Consider the following 23,772-nt stretch of genomic DNA (forward strand, 5'->3'; position numbering starts at 1 on the left):
TTATGTCAGCTTCTTCTAGGCCTAAGGATGAAGACAGGAAGTTGCCATAGAAAGGATTTTCTTATCATTTGAAGGGAAAAAAAGAATTAGGTATCATGTAACAATAAACAAGTCCAGTAGGCAACTTAAGAAAGTGTATAATAGGATCTCATTTGAATACAGAGTCCAGGGAGAAGTTGGATTAATATATATAAGTAGCCTAAGGAACTTCAGAAACGAAGGGGACAGAGAATCTAGCCCATGCTGCTCAAAATCAGAAGTTGGAAAACCTGTAGGTATAAATTAGGATATCCTAAGCAAGGTTGGCTATCAAGAAAAGACACCAACGTCTTCAAAAAAGAAATTATCAGGAAGCACTGAAGACTCATGGTAGCTCAAAACTAAGACTGCAATTCTCAAACTTTAGTATACCTGACAATTGCCTGGAAACCTTGTTAAATATAAAGATTTCTAAGCTTTACTCTAAAAATCCTGACTTAGTCTATCTGGGTAGGCCTTGGAATTCCTACTTTTAACTAGTTATCCTAAGTGATTTTCCTACCATGCTGAAGAGAAAAAGGAATGCTGACCTAAGGATTTGCAGGGGTTTCTCAAGCACAAAAGGAAGCTTAAAGCCCCTTATCGGAGGAATGGCTGAGCTAAATGGGTTATGACTGGGACGCTAATGACAGAAGCTCCACTGTGGCCTGTGAGACTTAGACCTTGCAAGGGTATCAGTGGAGTCCCATCTGTCTGCAGGTGCAAGCCATCCTTCAACACTGATACCCTGAACCAGTGAGAAGCAAGAGCAACAGTGAACCAATGAGACATTTCAGTTTTTGCCTCCCTGTGGAGTTTGAAAGTAAAATTAATCATCCTGGAATGAGTAAATCCATGGAGTTCATGTACTACTGTGAGGAGGAACATATATCAAAAGAAAAGTATAAACTTTATATGAACAAGAATGATTTTATTTGTATCCCATGTTGATAATGATAAAGTACACTAAGAAACTCCAGGCAAATAGGTTTACTTATTAAAATTAAACATAGACTTTCCTGCATCATCCCTCTCCTTAGCTAGAAACATGGCCTACTTCTCACATTCTCACTGCTCTTAAGCTGAAGACACAAGCCATCCACTTTGCTCTTGAAGCATTTACAAAAACCAAAATATAGCTAGAGCTAATTTGGGGCACTAAAATTATTCCAGCCAGCCCAATTCCCTGGCATATAGATTGTCTCTAGCTTCCTAAAGGAATTCACACAATTGATTTATAGCTTAATTTGGAATTCTATTCACAACAAACCGTCAAATTTTATGATTTGAAACCACAGACTTTCTGGACTTTTAACTTGATCTAGTTTCTAAACTGAGATCAGGTGGGCACTACTCTATCGAGATTATAAAGATAAACAGCAGAGCAGTAAAAACTTGACCTCTGAAACCCCTTCCCTCACTACTGAGTAATGGGGCATCAGAAAGGAAGTCACAAGGGTAACGGCCCTCTCTTTCCCAAATGTTAAGGACCTACCTCTCTCGGTCTCGCCTTTTTAAGGAAGCAGGCCCACTTGGCTAATTCATTTGGAATTTGGACAAGCTGTGGCCTCCTGAATCTTAGAGCACTAGAATCAGAAAGTCAGATGAAAGAGGCCTCAGGCTTCAAGCCACCAACTTTAGCTCAATATTCAAGTCAACTTGGCTCTCCTGGCTGAAGACAAATTAGTCTCCCTCAAATAAAATGCATCAGGAGGAAATGAGATCACTGGAAATGTCAGACACAGCTTTCAAAAGCGGGCCATTTAAGGTTTCACTCAGGCATAGGAAAACTCCCCTGATTAGCTTCTGGCCAGCATCCTTTCCCTATAAAACAGCCAGATCTCAGCGAGGCAGAGAACATAGGAGTTTTCACTGGGGGTTACAAAGACAGGCTTATCGCTACCAAGCTATTAATCTGCCCTGTCAGAAACAAACCTAACTCTATTTCTTCCTCTAGATAATATATTTTCCTTTTCCCATGCTCCTCAGAGCTAAGCTGCCTGCAAATAGAGACTATGCCCTCCCTGCATTCTTAAAGACTGTTTCAGAAACTATCACCACAATTTGTCAAACTAAGACAGTAAGTGAGGAAATAACTTGGTTCTTAAGGCCATAGCCAGACTCTTATCTTAGAGGAACAATTTTCGAGTAACGCAGGTACCAAAAAGATATCAGCAATTTTCTACTTACCTTAATACATCCAACTATTGTAGTTGTAAGAGCAGAATTATACTGCGTGCAGAGTACTGTGGCATACATTAAGATAAACCTAGAATGAAGAAGGATGAGGTATAAAATCCAGTTTCTTACTTTATAATAATCTCTAGCCAAGATAAACATCAGTGTTGGCCAACCCAGCACATTCAAGTCACTGACTAGCTATGAATTTTCCCCACCTCACTGCTTCTTATCCAGCAGCTTCAGAAATTTTAAAATTTCACTAAAGAGAAACACATTCATCTCCTTACCAAGTGATTTTCCTTGCTGCCCTCATCAAAACCCTGAACCATCCTGCATAATCATGAGTATTTTTATTAGCTCATGCTTCCTACTAATACACCTAAGCCAGAAAGACAGAAAGCTCAGAGCTCACAGACCTTAAAACTCAGTGTGCACCTTCCATGAGGACAACATGTCCTCTGGGCTAGGATGAAGGCAAGAGAGATCCTTAAATATGAAAGAAACCAAATTAAAGCTACTTTAAGAGAGGATATAGGTTCACTTAACAACTAAGTGGCAGCAGTTGGAACGCTCTGATTTACACTGAGGCTTCTGAGCCTGACTTAGTACCAAGGCATCATGTCAACTTTATTTTGAAGCACCTGCTCACTATGTGCCAGATCCAGTCACAAATAGCAACTAAACTGACAGGCTGAGAAAAAAAACACATTAGAGAAATATGGAGGTGAGGAGAAGAGGCATGTTTGCAGGTACCCTCTCATCCTTTACATATTCTCTTCTATGAGGAAGAAAACATGGTAAGGAGGGGTCAGTCTGCCCCAAATTCAAATGCTGCCACTGCCACCCACAAACTGTGCAAATTTAAACAATTTACTTAATTGTCTGAGCTGGCTTTCTCATAGCTAGGGCATGACACTATCTGTCGAATGGTCAGTATACAGATAAAACTATATAGTGCATGTTGAAATATAATGGTGCTTATTAAACAGCAGGTTATCAGGTAAATTGTTTCTTTATCCTTCTAAGGTATCCATTCAGTAGCTAAGAGCACATTCCCAAGGGCTGTGAAACCACCTGAATCTGGAGGCTTAATTATCCTAGGCTGACAAACTCAGGAGATCTAAAAAGATACCGAGAAATGAAGCAGGCAAATTTCTCTAACCTATTTCTTCAGGAAAACTATCTACTAAGGAGGTAGCAAAGGCTTACCCCATCACACAGGAGAGGGTGAACTGCAGAAGAAAGAGGGTGTCGGCCCAGCCTTCAAACTCCATAGCCTGCGATACACAAGAAAGCATTAAATTTTAGACTACGCCTTCAAAATCAGCTATCCCATTTGAAAGGAAATCCTTCTGTGAGTCTGCCTCCAACACAGACACAGACACAGACACAGACACACACAGGTATACATTTCCCTGAATCACTCCAAGGATAGAAAGTGATGTTCAAAAGAGTTCATGTATATAGAGTTGAACCAGTAAGTAGTTGCATATGATTTTCTCCCATCAAAAATGTAGCGTGGGGGAGATTTTGTAATTCTCACTATTGGGGCAAATAAACTGGTATTTACTTGAAGGCACAAGCCACATCTGGCTAATCTCGGTTCTTTCAGATGGCTATTAATGTGCTAGTACTAAAGGCTTTCTCAAACATTACAACATGTCTCCTTTCTGTAACATGTGAAAGCTTAAGTACAGCCTTAGTTATACAAATTCAGCTGAGGTCTATTCAAGGAGAATTACTGTTTTAAAACAGTTGATTCTAAAAACAAGGTTATTTTGTGCTGTTATTGTTGTCTGTTTTAAGCCAAAAGGAAAGGAATGAAGATAAACGAAGGGTACACTGATCGTCTCATCTCTTGTCCAAGAGAAATGGATTCTCTCTCAAGTACCTAGTTGTTTTTGCAATAAGAGTTTGATAAGGAAATGTGAGAAATATTCCATCTTTTATCTCTGCCAACCTGTCCAGCTTCAACTTTTGCCACTTCCAAATAAATCTCATGGCTCCAGGGCTCCAACAATACCAGGCTCCCTGTGGCTTATAAAACATAACATACCGTTTCTTACTTGCATGCGTTTGCCTGGAATGTCCTTCCCCTCAGCATTGGTCTGACTCCTGTTAAGCCAACAAATTAAAACTCAAGGCTCCCTTGCGAGGCCTTCCCCAATCAAGTACTCCTTCCTTTGTGCCTCAGTACTCCTCTCTAGAGTTCTTGTCTCTCTGAACTGTAAATCTTTCTATACCACATCTACAGACTGAGTTCCCTGAAGGGAGGACCCACATCACATTTATCTAATCATATTCCTAACAGTGCTTGACAGATATAGACAGTTTGTTTACAGTTCTTTGTTGAGGTAGAATACATGAAAAGTAAACTAATTTTAAGTGTTCAACTCAATGAGTAGTCACAAATGTATAATCATGTAATCACCCATTACAATCACGATAAAGAAATCAACTGTTTCCAAAGTTCCCTCCTCCCCATTGACAGTCAATCACCCCTCCATTTCTAGCCCCTGGCAACCTCTGATCTACTTTTTGTTACTACAGCTTTCCTGTTCAACAATTTATTATAAGTGGAACTGTATAGCATGTACTCTTGTGTCTTCCTTCTCTTTCACTTGGCATTAGGCTCCTAGGACTCATCCATGCTATCTATATATCAGTAATTCATTCATTTTTATTGCCAATTAGTATTCTATCTTATGGGTATACCATAATTTATTTATCTAAACATCAGGCGATAGACATTTATTTGGGTTATTTCCACAAGTTATTATGGAACTTGTACCTTTGGATACAAGTCTCTCAATAGACATATTTTTATTTTGGGTAAATTTTATTGGGTAAATATCTAGAAAATGGGATTGTTGGTTCATTTGGTTAAGCGTATTTTTAACTTTGTAAGAAACTGCCAAACTGTTTTCCAAAGTAGCTACACAATTTTGTATTCTCACCAGCACTATATGAGAGCTCACACTGCTCTACATTCTCACCAACACTGGAACTGTTATAGTCCATTCTCATAAGTGGGTAAGTGGTATTTTTTAATTGTAATTTGCATTTCCCTAAAGACTATCGAGGTTCAGTATCTTTTAATGTGGTTCTTTGACATCAGCATTTCTTCTTTGGTGAAGGGTCTGTCTAAATCTTTTGCCAATTTTTTTTGTTGTTGTTGAGATGGAGTCTCACCCTGTCACCCAGGCTGGAGTACAGTGTTGCAATCTCAGCTTACTGCAACCTCTGCCTCTCTGGTTTAAGCAATTCTCCTGCCTCAGCCTCCCGAGTAGCTGGGATTACAGGTGTGTGACACCACACCCAGTTAATTTTTGCATTTTTAGTAGAGTGGGGGTTTCCCCAAGTTGGCCAGGCTGGTCACGAACTCCTGACTTCAAGAGATCTGGCCGCCTTGGCCTCTCAGAGTGCTGGGATTGCAGGCGTGAGCCACTGCACCTGGCCTCTTTCGCCAAATTGTTATTCCCATTATTTGTCTTCTTATGATAGAGCTGCACAAGTTTTTAAAAATATATTCTGAATAAAAGTCCTTAATCATGCACATATTATGCTATACACACACACATACATAAAATACAAATATTTTCTCCCTATGTGTCACTCACCTTTCATTTTCTTTCTTTTCTTTTCTTTTCTTTTTTTTTTTTTTTTTGAGACAGTCTTACTCTGTCGCCCAGGCTGGAATGCAGTGGCACAATCTCGGCTCACTGTAACTTCCGCCTCCTGGGTTCAAGTGATTCTCCGACCTCAGTCTTCTGAGTAGCTGGAATTACATGCCACCATGACTGGCTAATTTTTGTATTTTTTAGTAGAGATGGGGTTAAGCCATGTTGGCCAGGATGCCTGTGAACTCCTGACCTCAAGTGATCTGCTGCCTTCGTCTCCCAAAGTGCTGGGATTACAGGTGTAAGCCACCATGCTCAGCCTCACCTTGCATTTCTTAATAGTGTCTTTTGAAGTATAAAAAATGTTAATGTTGATGTAGTCTAATATCAATATTGTCTTTTATAATTCTTGCTTACAACTTTTTAATGAAACTTGAGTGTAACCAAAAGTCCAAGATTTTCTCCTATCTTTTCTTCTAGTTTTATGGCTTTAGCTCTTACAGTTAGGTCTATGATCCTTTTAATATTAGTTTGCTAGAGCTGCCATAACAAAGCACCACAAAACTGAGTAGCTTAAACGGCAGAAGTTTGTTGTCTCACAGTTCTGGAGGCTAGAAGTCCAAGATCAAAGTGTCTATAGGGTTGGCTCCTTCTAAGAACTGAGAGAGAGAATCTTTTCCTTGCCTCTCCCCTAGCTTCTAGTGGTTTGTTGGCAATCTTTGGTATTCTTTAGCTTGTAGAGGTATCACCTGATGTCTAACTTCATGTTCACATGGTGTTCTCCCTATGTGCATATCTGTGTCCTAATTTCCCCCGCCTCCCCGCTTTTTTTTTTTTTTTTTTTTTTTTTTTTAAGACAAGGTCTAGCTTTGTCAAGCTCTTGCTTTGTCAACCAGTCTGGAGTACAGTGGCATGATCATGTTTCACAGCAACCTTGAACTCCAGGGTTCAAATAATCCTCCCACCTCAGCCTCCTGAATAGCTAGGACTATAGGTGTGCACCACCACATCTGGCTAATATATTTTAAATTCTTTTGTAGAGATGCGGTCTTGCTTTGTTGCCCAGGTTGATCTCAAACTTCTGGCCTCAAGCAATCCTTCCACCTTGGCCTCCCAAAGCATCAGGATTATAGGTATGAGCCTCCCTGCTGGTCCTTGATTTCCCTTTGTAATAAGAACACCAATTAGAAACCCACCCTACTCCAGTATAACCTGATCCTAATTACACCTCAATCATCCCATTTTGAAATAAGATTATATCGTGAAGTACTAGGGGTTAGGACTTCAATATGTGAATCTGGAAGGGGAGGGACACAATTTAACCTATAACACTTTCCAGATTGTTTGTATATTCCACAAGGTCAGAGTCTAGGTTCACTACTTTGCGTACAGATGTCAAATTGTTCTAGCAACATTTATTGGACATTATCTTTTCCTCATTGATTTATTTTCATATCTTTGACAAAAATTACAGCCCGCATGGTGTATTTCTATTTCTAGATTCTCTGTTCTGTTTCACTGGTGTGTTCTCCCCTTAATCCAATATCACAGTGTCTTGATTACTGAAGCTTTATAAGAAGTGTTGAAAGCGAGTAGGATATATCCTCTAAAACCGTTCTTTTTGAAAACTGATTTGACTACACTAAGTCCTTTGCAATTCCACATAAATTTTAAAATCTGCTTGTCAATTTCTACAAAAACCTTGCCATACAGTTGGGGTGGTGTTGAATCTATAGATGAATTTGGTAAGAACTAACAAATTAATATCAAACTGTCTAATTCATAAACATAAAAATCACTCATTTCGGTCTTTTAAAATTTATCTCCCTAGTGTTTTGTAGTTTTTAGCATACAGATAACATATTTTGTTAAATTTATCCCCAAGTACTTTATAATCTGAAGGTATTATAAATAGTATTTTTTACTTAGCTTTCAAGTGTCCACTGCTGTTGTGTGGAACTATCGTTAATTTTTGCATACTGACCTTGTATTGTGCAACCTTGTTAATTAGTTCCAATCACTTTTTTCTAGACTAACATTTTCTACAGATAGCAGGTTTTTAATATACACAGTTTTGCTTCTTCCTTTCTAATCTATATTATACAGATGAAGTTCTCCAACATAACACTGAATAGAACACTATATGAGTGCAGACATCCTCACTTTGTTCTCAAATCTTAGTGAAAAAGTATTCAGTCTTTCACCATTAAATATGTTAGCAATAGATTCTTTGGTAGATGTCCTTTATTACACTAAGAAAGTTCCCTTCTATTCCTAGTTTATTGAGAATTCTACACTCATGAGTGGGTCTCACATTTTGTCAAATAGGTTTTCTGCATCTATTGAGAATAGTTCTACTGTATTCTTGTTAATATGGTAAATTGCACTGATCAAATCTTAACTAACTTTAATCACTGAGATAAACACAATGTGGTCAAGATAGATTGTCCTTTTAATATATTACGGGATTTTTTTTGTACTGTAATTTCTCCCCCCTTATAATGTTTTTGTCAGATTTTGGCAGAAGGTAATCCTAGCCATATAAAATCAACAGGGAAGTGTTCTACCTTCTATTTTCTAGAAAGAATTTACATAGAATTATTATCATTTCTTTCTTAAATTTTTTATCAAATTCTCCAGTGAAGCAATCAGGGCCTGAAGTTTTCTTTTGAGGAAAGTTTTTAACTACAAATTCAATTTATTTAACATATATGGGGCTATAATAGCCCTACTATTAATTAGGGCTTATGATTAATTTTAATTAAACAGAACCATTTAATTACTGTATTAGTCTCTTCTCATGCTGCTATGAAGGAATATTTGAGACTGGGTAACTTATAAAGGTAAGAGGTGTAACTGACTCACAGCTCCACATAGCTGGGGAGGCCTTAGGAAACTCACAAACATGGCAGAAGGCACCCCTTCTTAAGGCAGAGGGAGAGAGAATGAGTGCCCAGCAAAGGGGGAAGCCCCTAATAAAATCATCAGCTCTCGTAAAAACTAATTCATTATTACGAGAACAGGATGGGGGAAACTGCCCCCTATGATTCAATTATATCTATCTGGTCCCTCTCATGGCACATGGGGATTAAGGGAACTACAATTAAAGATGAGATTTGGGTGGGGACACAGCCAAACCGTATCAATTACTTAAGAGAGTAGAGCTATTCATACATTAACCATTTCTTCTTGAGTGAGCTTTGGTGCATAGTTTGTCTTTTCCAAGAATCTATTTTATCTCAGTTGTCAAGTTTATTGGCATGATATTGTTCATAACATTCCCTTACTCTTTTAAAATACACCTGCTCTGTAATGAAGTCCCTCTTTCATTTCTGAGATTGGTAATTTGTATAAACTCACTTTTGGTCTGATCAATTGGCTATGAATTAGCAATTTTATTATAATCTTTAAAAAAAAAATCCCAGCTTTTGGTTTCATTGGTTTTCTTTTATTGATTTCTAGTCTTATCTTACAATCTTACACTTCTTATGTTTACTTTGGGCTTAATTTTCTAGTTTCCTTTTCTTTTTCTTTTTTTTTTTTTGAGACAGAGTTTCGCTCTTCTTACCCAGGCTGGAGTGCAATGGCGCGATCTCGGCTCACCGCAACCTCCGCCTCCTGGGTTCAGGCAATTCTCCTGCCTCACGCCTCCTGAGTAGCTCGGATTACAGGCATGCACCACCATGCCCAGCTAATTTTTTGTATTTTTAGTAGAGACGGGGTTCTTTTTCTTTTTAAAAGATGGGTCTCACTATATTGCCCAGGCTGGCTGTGAACTCCTGATCTCAAGTAATCTTCCTACCTCAGTCTCCCAAAGTGTTGGAATTACAGGCATGAACCACCTTGCCCCAGCTACTTTCTTAAGGCAGAGGCTTAGATCACTCATTTTGGATATTTCTTCTTTTCTAAAATAAGCATTTATGGATTTAATTTATAGAATTAATTTTATGGATTTCCCTCTATATACTGCTTTAGCTGCATTCCAGAAATTTTCCTTTGTTATGGTTTTTTTGTTTTTTGAGACATGCTCAAAAACAGCCATGGTCTGTTGCCCAGACTGGAGTGCAGTGGTGCTATCTTAGCTCACTGAACCCTCCACCTCCTGGATTCAAGTGATTCTCATGCTTCAGTCTCCCAAGTAGCTAGGATTACAGGTGTGTGCCATCGCGCCTGGCTAATTGCCATGTTGGCCAGGCTGGTCTCAAACTCCTGACCTCAAGTGATCCACCAGCTGGGATCCTCCCAAAGTGCTGGGATTATAGGAGTGAGCCACCAGGCCTGGCCACTATGCTGTGCTTTGATTTTCATTCGGTTCAAAATATTTTCTAATTTTCTTTGTGATTTTTCTTTCATGTATGAATTATTTAGAGGTGTGCTAATTTGCAAATATTTGGGGATTTTCCAAATATCTATGCCATTAATTTCTACCTTAATATTGTTCTGGTCAGAGAATATACTTGGTATAATTTCAATTCTTTTAAACTATTAAGACTGGCTTTATGGCCGAGAATATAGTTTATCTTGGTATATACCCAATGTGCACTTGAAAAGAATGTGTACTCTGCTGTTGTTGAGTGGAATGTTCTGTAAGGTCAAGTAGATCAAGCTTGTTGACAGTATTATCCAAGTCTTCTATACTTTACTTTCAGTTTCACTGTTTTATCAATTACTGAGTCAAAAATACTAAGATCCCAACTGTAATTGTGGGCTAGTCTATTTCTCCTTTCTGTTCTATCAGTTTTTACTTCACATATTTTGGAGCTCTCTCATCAAGAATATATACACTTAGGACAATTATATCCTTTGGAGGAATTAACCCATTTTATCATTATTAAATTTTCCTCTTTACTGTGTAGTTTCCCTTATATTCTATGTTTATTGAGCTTCTTGTATGTGTGCCTCTAAAGTTTTCATCCAATTTGGGAAAAACAAATTTCTGCTCCCACCCTTCATAGACTTCTTAATATTGCCCCACAGGTTACCAATACTGTGTTCATTTGCTTTACAATCTTTTTTCCTCTACATGCTTCATCTTGGACAGTTTCTATTACTATTTTTAATGCACTGATCTTTTCTTCTAATCTGCTATTTCTTTCCACTTTATTTTTCAATTCAGATATTTTTCATCCCTAAAAGTTCCAGTTGAGTCTTTTGTTTCTATGGCTTTCTTTTCTCTTCTCATCCTTTCTTAACAATCCTTCACAGCCTGTCATCCAAAGACTGAAAAATGTTGTTTGATAAATGTTTGGTTTTCTTGTACCTTAATGCAGGAAGGTAAACCCTGTCCCTGTTATTCCATTATGGCTAGGAACTGAAAGACCACATTCAGTTCCTGATTTGAATTATAAACCTGTAGCAAATGATGTTTCCACTAGGAAGCTTTACACAAAAACCTAGGTTGCACATTAGCATCTTTCCTGCCAAACTCTCCAGAACACTAAATGCTACTTTTATCAGGTTCCTTACTAAGTATGTATACATATATGGATATCTTTCTTTATGTGACTATCTCTTCAGACAGACACTGCAAATACCTTGGTGATTTATCTCTGTATCCATGTTACTTAACAAAGTGATCAGAAAATAGTAGATTTTTAATAAGTTTGCTGGATGAATGAAGATATGAGAACTCATGCATACAATCTCATGCTATGCTCTTTCATACTTGTAAACACAACCTCCTCTCTGATGAAAAATCAGTAAAGCACAATAAAATGGCCTAAGACTCTGGAGACCAGCTTCTGCTAGCAAAACTGTAAGTTCCTGGGAAACAGGAAATGTGTCATACGTCATTTCTGCAGAGTTCCATGCACTTGTAAGTGCTAAGCACAAATACTAATGGCAGTGGATTAAACCTCCATAATCTGTGGCCCAGCATCATTTTCTACATACAGATAAGTTGAAATTTGCTTTTTTTTAATCCCTGACCCTCTCTAAACTTTGCTTTTTAATACACCCACACACTGCTTATACATGCTACTAACTGTATTTAAGTTTCATGTTAAATCTACATAGTTTGTTTTTAAATAACAACTTTATTTCACATTTATCTGAAACTGGACCAGAATCTCAGCTATCTTTATATTTTAATTATTCACATTTTAACTGTTTCTTATACTATCAGTTTGCCCTGTTTCCCACCCCACCCCCAGCTTTATTAAGGTATAGTTAACAAAACATATAATTTTAATTTTCTTCTAATAATTAAAGGTCATTTGAACTGCATATAGCTCGTTAGTTTTGTACTAAGTTTAATTTTTCTTTGAACAGAGAAAGCATAACCTGGTAAGTCAACAATTAGTCAGTAGAAAGGTTACACATACCCTACAGGAAAACCCACTGTACCTTAAAAAGTAGGTGGACCAGGATTCAGAAGCCTGGTATCTTGTACCATCTCACCACTGCTTCACTATGCTAGACTGAGCTTCTGTGAAAGAGAACTGCCTGGGTATCAAGACTTCTTCCAGTTGTGATAAGAGTATTAGATTAGCTTGAAAAGTAGAGACTTTATTTGACCGAAGCGAAAACACGTAAAAGAAATCTCAAGCAGGCCAGGTGCAGTGGCTCATTCCTGTGATCCCAGCACTTTGGGAGGCCGAGGCAGGAGGATCAACAGGTCAGGAGTTCGAGACCAGCCTGACCAACATGATGAAACCCCATCTCTATAAAAAAAAGAAAAAAAAAAATCTCAGGCATAAAACCTTTCCTCCAACTCTAAATTACCTTCTTTTCCTGGCTAAGCTATTCTTTAACCCCAAAGTCACTAAGAATAGACAATAAACTGTTGTATGGGACACTGATAATTCTCTGAACCTTAGTTTCTACATATGTACAAAGAGGAATAATATGGCCTCATCTACAGGGTTGTTATCAAAATTACAAAAAAATATGGATACAATCACTAACATGGAGGAAACCTGGATCAATAAATGATGTCGGCTACTATATATAATCATTACTTTAAAATTTTTAAAATCTGTTACCTAGTAGTGGAAAGTAATAAGAATTATTTGGCAAAGACCTCAAATAAACTTCTCCAGACACCTAAGTTTCTTCTCTCCTTTAGCTCTAAACATCTCCTCTGCTTTCAGTATGCAATTCTGACACCTACTAAGTCCCATGTGCCAGGCCCCAGGCAGGCTTTGGGGCACTATGCTAAAGATGGTTTAATCAGGCCTCCTGATAATCAAGGAGCAAATCATAAAAAAGTGCTGCTATATATTTTTGGAGTACTTTATAGTTTACCAAGTGCTTCTGCATATATCATGTCATTTGATTGCCATGACAACCTTGTGGGACAGAAAGGCCAGATCTTATTATACCAAGAAGACGAGTGACTTACTTTAGGTCACACAGGTTATGTATGGTAAACATGAGTCTACATATGCTAATCCTAAAGCTCTCTACACTGAACATTACATTTGATTCAGAAAAATGCCCCAAATATATACTGCACAGTCTCCTTTAGGGACATAATAATGATATCTGCAAGATATTAAAATAGATCTCATGGATATGATTCCATTCAGATAAAATTCAAAAACAGAAAAATAATACTCATAGGAATTTTTTTCTTTCTCTAAGTATTTGGCCTGCCTCTGGAGAAAGCCAGTCTCACAGGAACAGATCTTTGGCTGCAACAAAAGCAGCAGCAGCCATTTGAAAATACAGCTGTAAGAAAAACAGAACCCTGGCAGCCCCTACAACGCAAAGGACCCCATTCTCCCTGCTGTAAAGATAGCACTAAAAAAAAAAACTACTGCTTATTAAGTGCCTATTATGTACCGGGCTCAGAAACATTCAGTAAATTATTCAAAATTATCTAGCTAGTAAGTACCTGTTCAGCTCCATAACCTATAGTCTTTCCATCTGTACTGCTGGAAAACAAACGAACAAAGCCAAAGCAACAACATGTTCTCAGTTTTTTTCCTTTATGGCTTCACGTGGTTACCCATCAGTGAGTCAAATAGTAGAAGTTCTAATTCTAACTGCCATTAACTTTCTGTGTGGCCATGATAGTTATTTAACATCAATGAGCCTCTACCTATACTACAAATGTAGAAAACAGTCTGCTCTATCTGACTCTTGTGAGGATCAACTGAGAGACTTAAATACAGACACTTTAAATGTATAGAGAATTTACATACAGAAAGATTATTCACTTAAACTGCCACCACTGTTATCTCTTGGTGGTAGATTTGCAAGTGAATTTTTTATTCTTCCTAAGATAGGAATAGAAGTCGTGGTGAGAATATATTTTGTTAATCAAGAAAAAAAAAAACACTTAAAATGAAACAAAACTTCTGCTTCTAGAGAAAGCTCTGATAAAGAGCCACTGTGAAGAGAATGACTTACCTGGTCATTCAGTGTGTGACACAGAACTAAATGGGCTCTCTGCCACAAGGCCTGGAATCTTCAATCTTGGCTGACTGGTAGCTGTGATTACAGATTTAAGTATAAAAAGATGCTTTCTTAGGCTTTACTTCCGTTTTGAATAAAGTCTTTAGTGCTACAGGTGCCAGTAGTATAATGTAAATACCCCAGGAGTGAAAACAATGTCTCATAATCAAAGGGAGACAGAAAATGTTATATGGACCTACCACTACCTACAACTACACTTTTTTTTTAAATTGTTATTTTTTGTGGGCACATAGTCAGTGCATATATTTATGAGTTATTTGAGGCTATTTTGATACAGGCATGCTATGTGTAATAATTACACCAGGGTAAATGGGGTTTTATCCCCTCAAGCATTTATCCTTTGTATTATTAACAATCCAACTTAAACTCTTTTAGTTATATTTTGAAATGTACAGTTATTTTGTACAATAGTCACTCTGTTGTACTACCAAATACTAGGTCTTACTTATTTTTTGTAACCATTTTTTGTACCTCTTAACCCTTCCAGCTTTCCTCCCATACCTCCCTACAATCCTTCCCAGCCTCTAGTAACCACCTACTCTCTATCTCCATGAGATTAATTATTTTAATGTTTAGTTCCCATAAATGAGAACAAAACATGTGAAGTTTGTCTTTCTGTGTCTGGCTTATTTCACTTAACATAATGACCTCCAGTTCCATCCATGTTGTTGATCTGGATCTCCTTTTTTATGGCTGAATAGTACTCCACTGTTTGTACGTAATACATTTTCTTTATCCAGTTATCTGTTGATAGACACTTGAGTTGCTTCCAAATCTTGGTTACCGTGAATAGTGCTGCAATAAACAGAAGGTATCTCTTCACTATACTGATTTCCTTTCTTTTGGGTATATACCCAGCAGTGGGATTGCTAGATTGTATGGTAGCTGTATTTTCAGTTTTTTTGCGGAACCTCCAAACTGTTCTCCATAGTGGTTGTACTAATTTACATTCCCACCAACAGTGTATGAGGGTTCCCTTTTATCCACATCCTTGCCAGCATTTGTTATTGTCTCACTTTTAGATAAAAGTCTTTTTAACTGGGGTTAAATCATATCTCATTATACTTTTTGTTTGCATTTCTCTGATGATCAACAATGTTTAGCACTTTTTCTTTCTTTTTATGTTTATTTATTTATTTATTTGAGACAAGAGTCTCGCTCTGTCACTCAGGCTGGAGTGCAGGGGCATGATCTTGGCTCATTGCAACCTCTGCCTTCTGGGTTCAAACAATTCTCGTGCCTCAGCCTCCAGAGTAGCTGGGACTACAGGCGCATGCCACCATGCCCAACTAATGTTTTGTATTTTTAGTAGAGATGGGGTTTCACCATATTAGCCAGGATGGTCCTGATCTCCTGACCTCATGATCTACCTGCCTCGGCCTTCCAAAGTGCTGGGATTACAGGTGTGAGCCACCACGCCCAGCCAGCACTTTTTCATATTGAGGGAATATGTTCTCTTTCCGGGTCCATGAAGGGGAGTAGTTTTAAGGGCAAGAATTTCCTAGTGCCATGCCTTGCTCCCATCTCTCTCCATCTGGAAAATTTAACCATTTTATGTTTGAATTTCAAGGGCGCGGGAAGAAACTAAAAGTCAATCATCTCAGTGGAAGTTTAAAAAGAACTCCTTTCATTGGCCAGAGGAACTTGGGAAGGTGGGAATTTCTCCCAGGATAAAATTCTCCTGCTCCTTCATCCACGGTGGATTTCCAGCTCTCTGGAATCCCCTCCCACATGCTGAGAGCTCCCTTTCCCCTCTGGGATTTTCCCTCTGGAATCTCCTTCCACACTCTTAATGGAAATCTTTCTCCTCTTCTCCTTTTCTTCTCTTTTCTCTACCTAAATAAAATCACCTTTCTGCAACACTTCTCTGGTCCGATATTTACTTTTATGTGCATACGGTGCACCTGCAGTGGTCTCACTGCTTATTCTTTAAGAGATTGGAGGCCAAGAACCCACAGCATTTTCTTGGGGGAGTTGTGCCTCACCAGCACCCAAGAAAAAACCCGGTTACAATATGACTGCCATCTGTATGTCTTCTTTTGAGAAATGTCTATTCAGATCTTTTGCCCATTATTTTAATCAGATTACTAGATATTTTCCTATAGAGTTGTTTTGCAAATATTTGCAAATATTTTCTCCCATTCTGTAGGTAGTCTCTTGACTGTTGTTTTCTTCACTGTGCAGAAGCTTTTTAACTTGATGTGATTCCATTTGTCGATTTTTACTTTGGTTGTCTGTGGCTTGTGGGGTATTACTAAGAAATCCTTGCCCAGGCCAATGTCCTGGAGAGTTTCCCCAATATTTTCTTCTACTAGTTTCATACTTTAAAGTTTTAGATTTAAAGTCTTTATTCCATTTTGATTTGGTTTTTGTCTAAGCCAGGAGATAGGCATCTAGTTTCACTTTTTTTTTTTTGTATCTTATTCTAGGATAATTACTTGGTCACTAGTTTCGTTCTTTTGCATCTGTTTATCCAGCTTTCCTTGAACCATAAGTTGAAGATATTGTCCTTTCCCCAGTGTACGTTCTTGACACCACTGTCAAAAATAAGTTTATGTAGATGTATGGATTTAGTTCGTGTTCTATATTCTGTTCCACCGATCTATGTATCTGTTTTTATGACAGTACCATGCTGTTTTGGTTACTATAGCTCTGTAGTATAATTGGAAGTCAGGTAATGTGATTCCTCCAGTTTTGTTCTCTTTGCTTAGGATAGCTTTGGCTATTCTGAGTCTTTTGCGGTTCTACATAAATTTTAGAATAGTTTTTTTCTATTTCTGCTAAGAATTTCACTGGTATTTTAACAGGGATTGCATTAAATCTGTAGATTGCTTCAGGTAGTATGAACATTTTAACAATACTGATTCTTCCAATCCATGAACATGGAATAACTTTCCATTTTCTTGTGTCCTCTTCAATTTCTTGCATCAGTGTTTTATAGTTTTCACTATAGAGATTTTCACTTCTTTGGTTAATTTTAAGTTAACATATTTTATTTTATTTATAGCTATTATAAATAGAATTACTTTCTTGATTTCCTTTTCAGATTTTTTGCTATTGGCATATGGAAATGCTGCTGATTTGTATACGTTGATTTTATATCCTGCAATATTAATGAATTTGTTTAGCAGTTCTAATAGTTTTATAGTGGAGTCTTTAGGTTTTTCTAAGTACATTATTATATTATCTGCAAACCAGGATAATTTGACTTCTTTTTCAATCCGGATGCCCTTTCTTTCTCTTGTCTGATTGATTTAGATAGGACTTTCAGTATTATGTTGAGTAACAGTGGTGAAAGTGGCCATCCTTGCTGTGTTCTGATCTTAAAAAAAAAGGCTTTACATTTTTCCCTGTTCAATATGATACTACCTATTCGTAACTGGGTTTTTTTCTTAGGTGCTGGTGAGGCACAGCTCACCCAAGAGAATGCTGTGGGTTCTTGGCCTCCAATCTCTTAAAGAATAAGTGATGGGACCACTGCAGGTGTGACGTATGCTTGCAAAAGTAAATATAAGACCCAAGAAAAGAGGAGAAAAGGAGAAAAGAAAGATTTCCATGAAGAGTGTGGAAGGGGATTCCAGAGGGAAAATCCCAGAGGGGAAAGGGAGCTCCCACCATGTGGGAGGGGATTCCAGAGAGCTAGAAATCTGGCATGGGTGAAGGAACAGGGGAATTTATCCTGGGAGAAATTCCCACCTTCCCAAGTTCCTCCGGGCAATGAAAGGAGTTTCTTTTAAACTTCCACTGGGTGATTGACTTTTAGTTTCTTCCCACACCCGTGAAATCTCCCAGATGGAGAGAGATTTCAGATGGGAGGGGGGCACGACACTGGGAAATTCTTGTCCTTAAAACTACTCCCCCTCATGGACCCGGAAAGAGAATACATTCCCTCATATTCATCAGTCATATATTGTTTTTATTATATTGAGGCATGTTCCTTCTCCACCCAGTTTTTTGAGGATTTTTATCATGAAGGGATTTTGAATTTTATCAAATGTTTTCACCAGCATCAATCAATTAAAACGATCATTTGGTTTCTGTCCTTCATTCTGCTCATATGATGTATTACATTAATTGATTTGTGTACACGGAACCATCCTTGTATGCCTGGGATAAATCCCACTTGGTCATGATGAATGATCTTTTTAATGTATTATTGAATTCAGTTTGCTAGTATTTTTGTTGACGATTTCTCCATTACTATTCATCAGTGATACTGGCCTACAGTTCTGTGTTGTGTGTGTGATGTGTGTGTGTGAGTGTTTAATGCATCTTTGTCAGATTTTGGTATCAGGGTAATAGTGCCCTTGCAGAATGAATTTGGAAGTATGCCCTTCTCCTCTATTTTTTGAATAGTTTCAGTAAGATTGGTATCAGTTCTTCCTTAAATTTTTGGTAGAATTCAGCAGTGAAGCCACATCCAGACTTCCCTTTGCTTGGAGACTTTTTATTATGGCTTTGCTCTAATTCCTTGTTACTCGTCTGTTCAGGTTTTGGATTTCTACATGGTTCAATCTTGGTCAGTTGTATATGTTCAGGAATTTATCCATTTGCTTCAGCTTTTCCAATCTATTGGCATACAGTTGCTCATTGTAGCCAATAATGATCTTTTGAATTTTTTGTGGTATCAGTTGTAATGTCTCCTTTTTCAGCTCTGATATTATTTGGGTCTTCTCTCTTTTTTCTTTTAGTCTGGTTAAACGTTCACCAATTTTTTCACTTTTCAGAAAACCAATTTTTTGTTTCATTAATCTTTTGTATTGTTTTATTCATTTCAAATTCATTTATTTCTGCCCCAATCTTTATTATTTCTTTTCTTCTACTAATTTTGGGTTTGGAACCCAAAAGAACTTGCTTTACTAGTTTGTTAAGATGCATCATTAGGTTGTTTCTTTGAAGTTGTTCTTTTTCTTTCGTTTTTTTTTTTTTTTTTTTTTTTTTTTGATGTAGGCATTTATAGCTGTGAACTTCTCTTTTTTTATAATTATTTTTTAAAAATATATTTTATTGAACTTTAGGTTCTGAGGTACAGGTGCAGAACATGCAGGATTGTTGCATAGGTACATACATGGCAATGTGGTTTGCTGCCTCCATCCTCGTCACCTATATCTGGCATTTCTCCCCATGTTATCCCTCCCCAGCTCCCTACCCTCTGCTGTCCCTCCCCTAGAGCCCCCACAACATACCCCATTGTGTGATGCTCAACTCTCTGTGTCCATCTGTTCTCACTGTTCAACACCCACCTATGAGTGAGAACATGTGGTGTTTGATTTTCTGTTCTTGTGTCAGTTTGCTGAGAAGGATTGTTTCCAGATTCATCCATGTCCCTACAAAGGACATGAACACATGGTTTTTTATGGCTGCATAGTATTTGATGGTGTATATGTGCCACATTTCCTTGTCCAGTCTATCATGGATGGGTATTTGGGTTGGTTCCAGGTCTTTGCTATTGTAAACAGTGCCACAATGAACATACGTGTGCATGTGTCTTTATCATAGAACGATTTATAATCCTTTGGATATATAATCAGTAATGGGATTGCTGGGTCAAATGAAATTTCTATGTCTAGGTCCTTGAGGAATCGCCACACTGTCTTCCACAATTGTTGAACTAATTTATACTCCCACCAACAGTGTAAAAGTGTTCCTATTTCTCCACATCCTCTCCAGCATCTGTTGTCTCCAGATTTTTTAATGATCGCTATTCTAACTGGTGTGAGATGGCATCTCAATGTGTTTTTGATTTGCATTTCTCTAATGACCAGTGATGATGAGCATTTTTTCATATGTTTGTTGGCCTCATATATGTCTTCTTTTCAGATGTTTCTGTTCATATCCTTTGTCCACTTTTGAATGGGTTTGTTTGGTTTTTCCTTGTAAATCTGTTTTAGTTCTTTGTAGATTCTGGATATTAGCCCTTTGTGAGATGGGTAGATTGCAAAAATTTTTTCCCATTCTGTTGGTTGCTGGTTCACTCTAATGATTGTTTCTTTTGCTGTACAGAAGCTCGGGAGTTTAATTAGATCCCATTTGTCTATTTTGGCTTTTCTTGCCATTGCTTTTGGTGTTTTAGTCATGAAGTCCTTGCCTATGCCTATGCCCTGAATAGTTTTGCCTAGATTTTCTTCTAGGGTTTTTATGGTGTTAGGTCTTATGTTTAAGTCTTTAATCCATCTGGAGTTAATCTTAGTGTAAGGTGTCATGAAGGGGTCCAGTTTCTGCTTTCTGCACATGGCCAGCCAGTTTTCCCAACACCATTTGTTAAACAGGGAATCCCTTCCTCATTGCTTGTTTTTGTCAGGTTTGTCAAAAATCAGATGGTTGTAGATGTGTGGTGGTGTCTCTGAGGCCTCTGTTCTGTTCCATTGATCTATATCTCTGTTTTGGTACCAGTACCATGCTGTTTTGATTACTATAGTCTTGTAGTATAGTTTGAAGTCAGGCAGTATGTTCTTTTTGTTTAGAATTGACTTGGCTATGTAGGCTCTCTTTTGGTTCCACATGAAGTTTAAGGTGTTTTTTTCCAGTTCTTTGAAGAGGGTCATAGGTAGCTTGATGGGGATAGTGTTGAATCTATAAATTACTTTGGGTAGTATGGTCAATTTCACAATATTGATTCTTCCTAACCATGAGCATGGAATGCTTTTCCATCTGTTTGTGTCCTCTCTTATTTCGTTGAGCAGTGGTTTATAGTTATCCTTGAAGAGGTCCTTTACATCCTTTGTTAGTTGTATTCCCAGGTATTTTATTCTCTTTGTAGCAATTGTGAATGTGATCCTGCCACTTTGATGCTAGCTGGCTGTTTTGTCCATTAGTTGACACAGTTTCTTCATTATTTCGATGCTCTTTACCATTTGGTATGTTTTTGGAGTGGCTGGTACTGGTTGTTCCTTTCTATGTTTAGTGCTTCTTTCTGGAGCTCTTGTAAGGTAGGCCTGGTGGTGATGAAATTTCTCAGCAATTGCTTAGTTTGGCTGGATATGAAATTCTAGCTTGAAAGTTCTTTTCTTTAAGGATGTTGAATATTGGCCCCCACTCTCTTCTGGCTTGTAGGGTTTCTGCTGAGAGATCTGCTGTGAGTCTGATGGGCTTCCCTTGTGGGTAACCTGACCTTTCTCTCTGGCTGCCCTTAGCATGTTTTCCTTTATTTCAACCCTGGTGAATCTGACAATTATGTGCCTTGGGGTTGCTCTTCTTGAGGAATATCTTTGTGGTGTTGTCTGTATTTCCTGGACTTGAATATTGGCCTGCCTTGCTAGGTTGGGGAAATTCTCCTCGATAATATCCTGAAGAGTGTTTTCCAGCTTGGATTTATTCTCTCCATCACATTCAGGTACACCTATCAAATGGAGATTAGGTCTTTTCACATAATCCCATATTTCTTGGAGGCTATGTTCATTTCTTTTTACTCTTTTTTCTCTAATCTTGCCTTCTCATTTTATTTCATTGAGTTGATCTTCAATCTCTGATATCCTTTCTTCTGCTTGGTCGATTTGGCTATTGAAACTTTGCGAAGTTCTCGTGATGTGTTTTTCAGCTCCATCAATTCATTTATATTCTTCTCTAAGCTGTTTATTCTCGTTAGCATTTCATCAAACCTTTTTTTCAAGGTTCTTAGTTTCTTTGCATTGGGTTAGAACATGTTCTTTTAGCTCAGAGAAGTTTGTTATTACTCACTTTCTGAAGCCTGTTTCTGTCAATTCATCCGACTCATTCTCCATCCAGCCTGTTCTCTTGCTGGTGAGGAGTTGTGATCCCTTGGTGGAGTAGAGGTGTTCTGGTTTTGGGTATTTTCATCCTTTTTGTGCTGTAAATAAACCTTTTGTGGATTTATTTACCTGTGGTTTTTGTAGCTGGTGACTTTCGGATGGGGTCTGAGTGGACATCCTTTTTGTTGATGACGAAGTTCTTTCTTTCTGTTTTTTAATTTTTTTTTTTTTCTAACAGGCCCCTCTGCTGTAGGACTGCTGGGGGTCCACTCCAGACCCTGCTTGCCTTGGGATCACCTGTGGTGGTTGCAGAACAGTAAGGGTTGCTGCCAGTTTCTTCTTCTGTTATCTTTGTCCCACAAGGCTACCTGCCAGATGTCAGCCTGAGCTCTCCTTTATGAGGTGTCTCTTTGGATATATGGGGATCTGGGAGCTTCTTGAGGAGAGAGTCTGTCCCTTATAGGAGCTCAAGTGCTGAGCTGTGAGCTCTGTTGTTCCGTTCAGAGCTGCTGGGCAGGTACATTAAAGTCAGCTGCAACTGAACTCATAACCACCTTTTTTTCCCCAGGTGCTCTGTCCTGGGAAGATGGGGCTTTATTTGTAAGTTCCAGACATGCTGCTGCCTTTTTTCAGAGATGCCTTGCCCAGCGAGGATGTATCCTAGTCACAGTCTGCCAGCAGAGGCATTGCTGAGCTGCTGTGGCCTCTGCCCAGCTGCTGTGTGAACTTCTTTGTAGTTTTGTTTATAGAGGTATAGTGAGAACTGCCCCAGTAATGGCAGACTGTCTCTGTAATGATGGACTGCCTTGGTAATGGCGGATTGCCTCAGTAATGGCGGACTGCCTTGATAATGGTGGGCTGCCTCAGTAATGGACTGCCTCAGTATTGGCAGATTGCCTCAATAGTGGTGGACTGCCTCAGTAATGGCGGACGCCCTTCCCCCTGCAGAGCTGGCCTGTCCCGGATCCAGCTGTGTTTACTGTGAAACTCTCAATTCAAAGCATTTCAGATTGCTGGTCTTTGTAAGGGTGGGACCTGCCGAGCCAGATCACCTGGCTCCCTGTTTCAGCCCCCTTTTGTTCAGTTGAATGGGCGACTCTGTCTCCCAGGCATTTCATGTGCCAGTTGAAACGGCTGCCCAGATTTGTGTGAGTTTTTGAACGGAGACCCGCTGCGCCAGCTGAAACAGCCGTGCTGGAGACTCGTGGTGCTTTTCTGCCCAGGAATCTCCTGGTCTGTGGGCAGTAAAAACTCGTTTGGAAATGCAGTGATCACTCACCCTCTGCGTTCTCGCTGGAAACTGCACTCTAGGGCTGTTCCTATTTAGCCATCTTGATTTGTCCCAAACTTCTCCTCTTAGTACTGTTTTTGCTGTACACCATAAGTTTTGGTTTTCCATTACCATTTGTTTCAAGAAATGTTTAAATTTCTTTCTTAATTTCTTCATTGGCCCATGTTTCATTCAGGAGCATATTGTTTAATTTCCATGTATTCCAAAATCCCTTGTTATTAACTTCTAGTTTTATTCCATTGTGGTCAGAGCAGATGCTGGATATCCAATTTTTTGAATGTTTTAAGACTTGTCTTATGATCAAATATGGTCTATCCTTGAGAATTAGCCATGTGCTGGGAGAAAGAATGTGTATCTTGCAGCCACTGGATGAAATGTTCCATAAATATCTATTAGGCCCATTTGATCTATAGTGCAGATTAAATCCAATGTTTTTTTGTTGATTTTCTCTCTGGAAGATCTGTCCAATGCTGAAACTGGGGTGTTGTAGTTTCCAGCTATTATTGTATTGGGATCTATCTCTCTCTTTAGC

At 38.4% G+C, this 23,772-nt stretch overlaps 1 protein-coding gene across 1 annotated transcript in view; it reads right to left on the reverse strand.

Moving 5' to 3' along the window:
• The window catches only part of SLC35D1 (solute carrier family 35 member D1), a 72,352-nt gene that overhangs the window by 31,032 nt on the left and 17,548 nt on the right, over positions 1–23,772 (reverse strand). Inside the window, exons 9-10 of the mRNA XM_012442478.2 lie at positions 3,409–3,476; positions 2,209–2,287 (exon numbers count right to left, since the gene is read on the reverse strand). Of these exons, the coding sequence (XP_012297901.1) occupies positions 2,209–2,287; positions 3,409–3,476 (147 nt within the window). The remainder of the gene's footprint in view (positions 1–2,208; positions 2,288–3,408; positions 3,477–23,772) is intronic.

Source organism: Aotus nancymaae, unplaced genomic scaffold (assembly GCF_030222135.1).
Source record: "Aotus nancymaae isolate 86718 unplaced genomic scaffold, 86718_ANA_hifiasm-v0.15.2.pri h1tg000007l, whole genome shotgun sequence".
Classification (NCBI taxonomy): Eukaryota; Metazoa; Chordata; class Mammalia; order Primates; family Aotidae; genus Aotus; species Aotus nancymaae.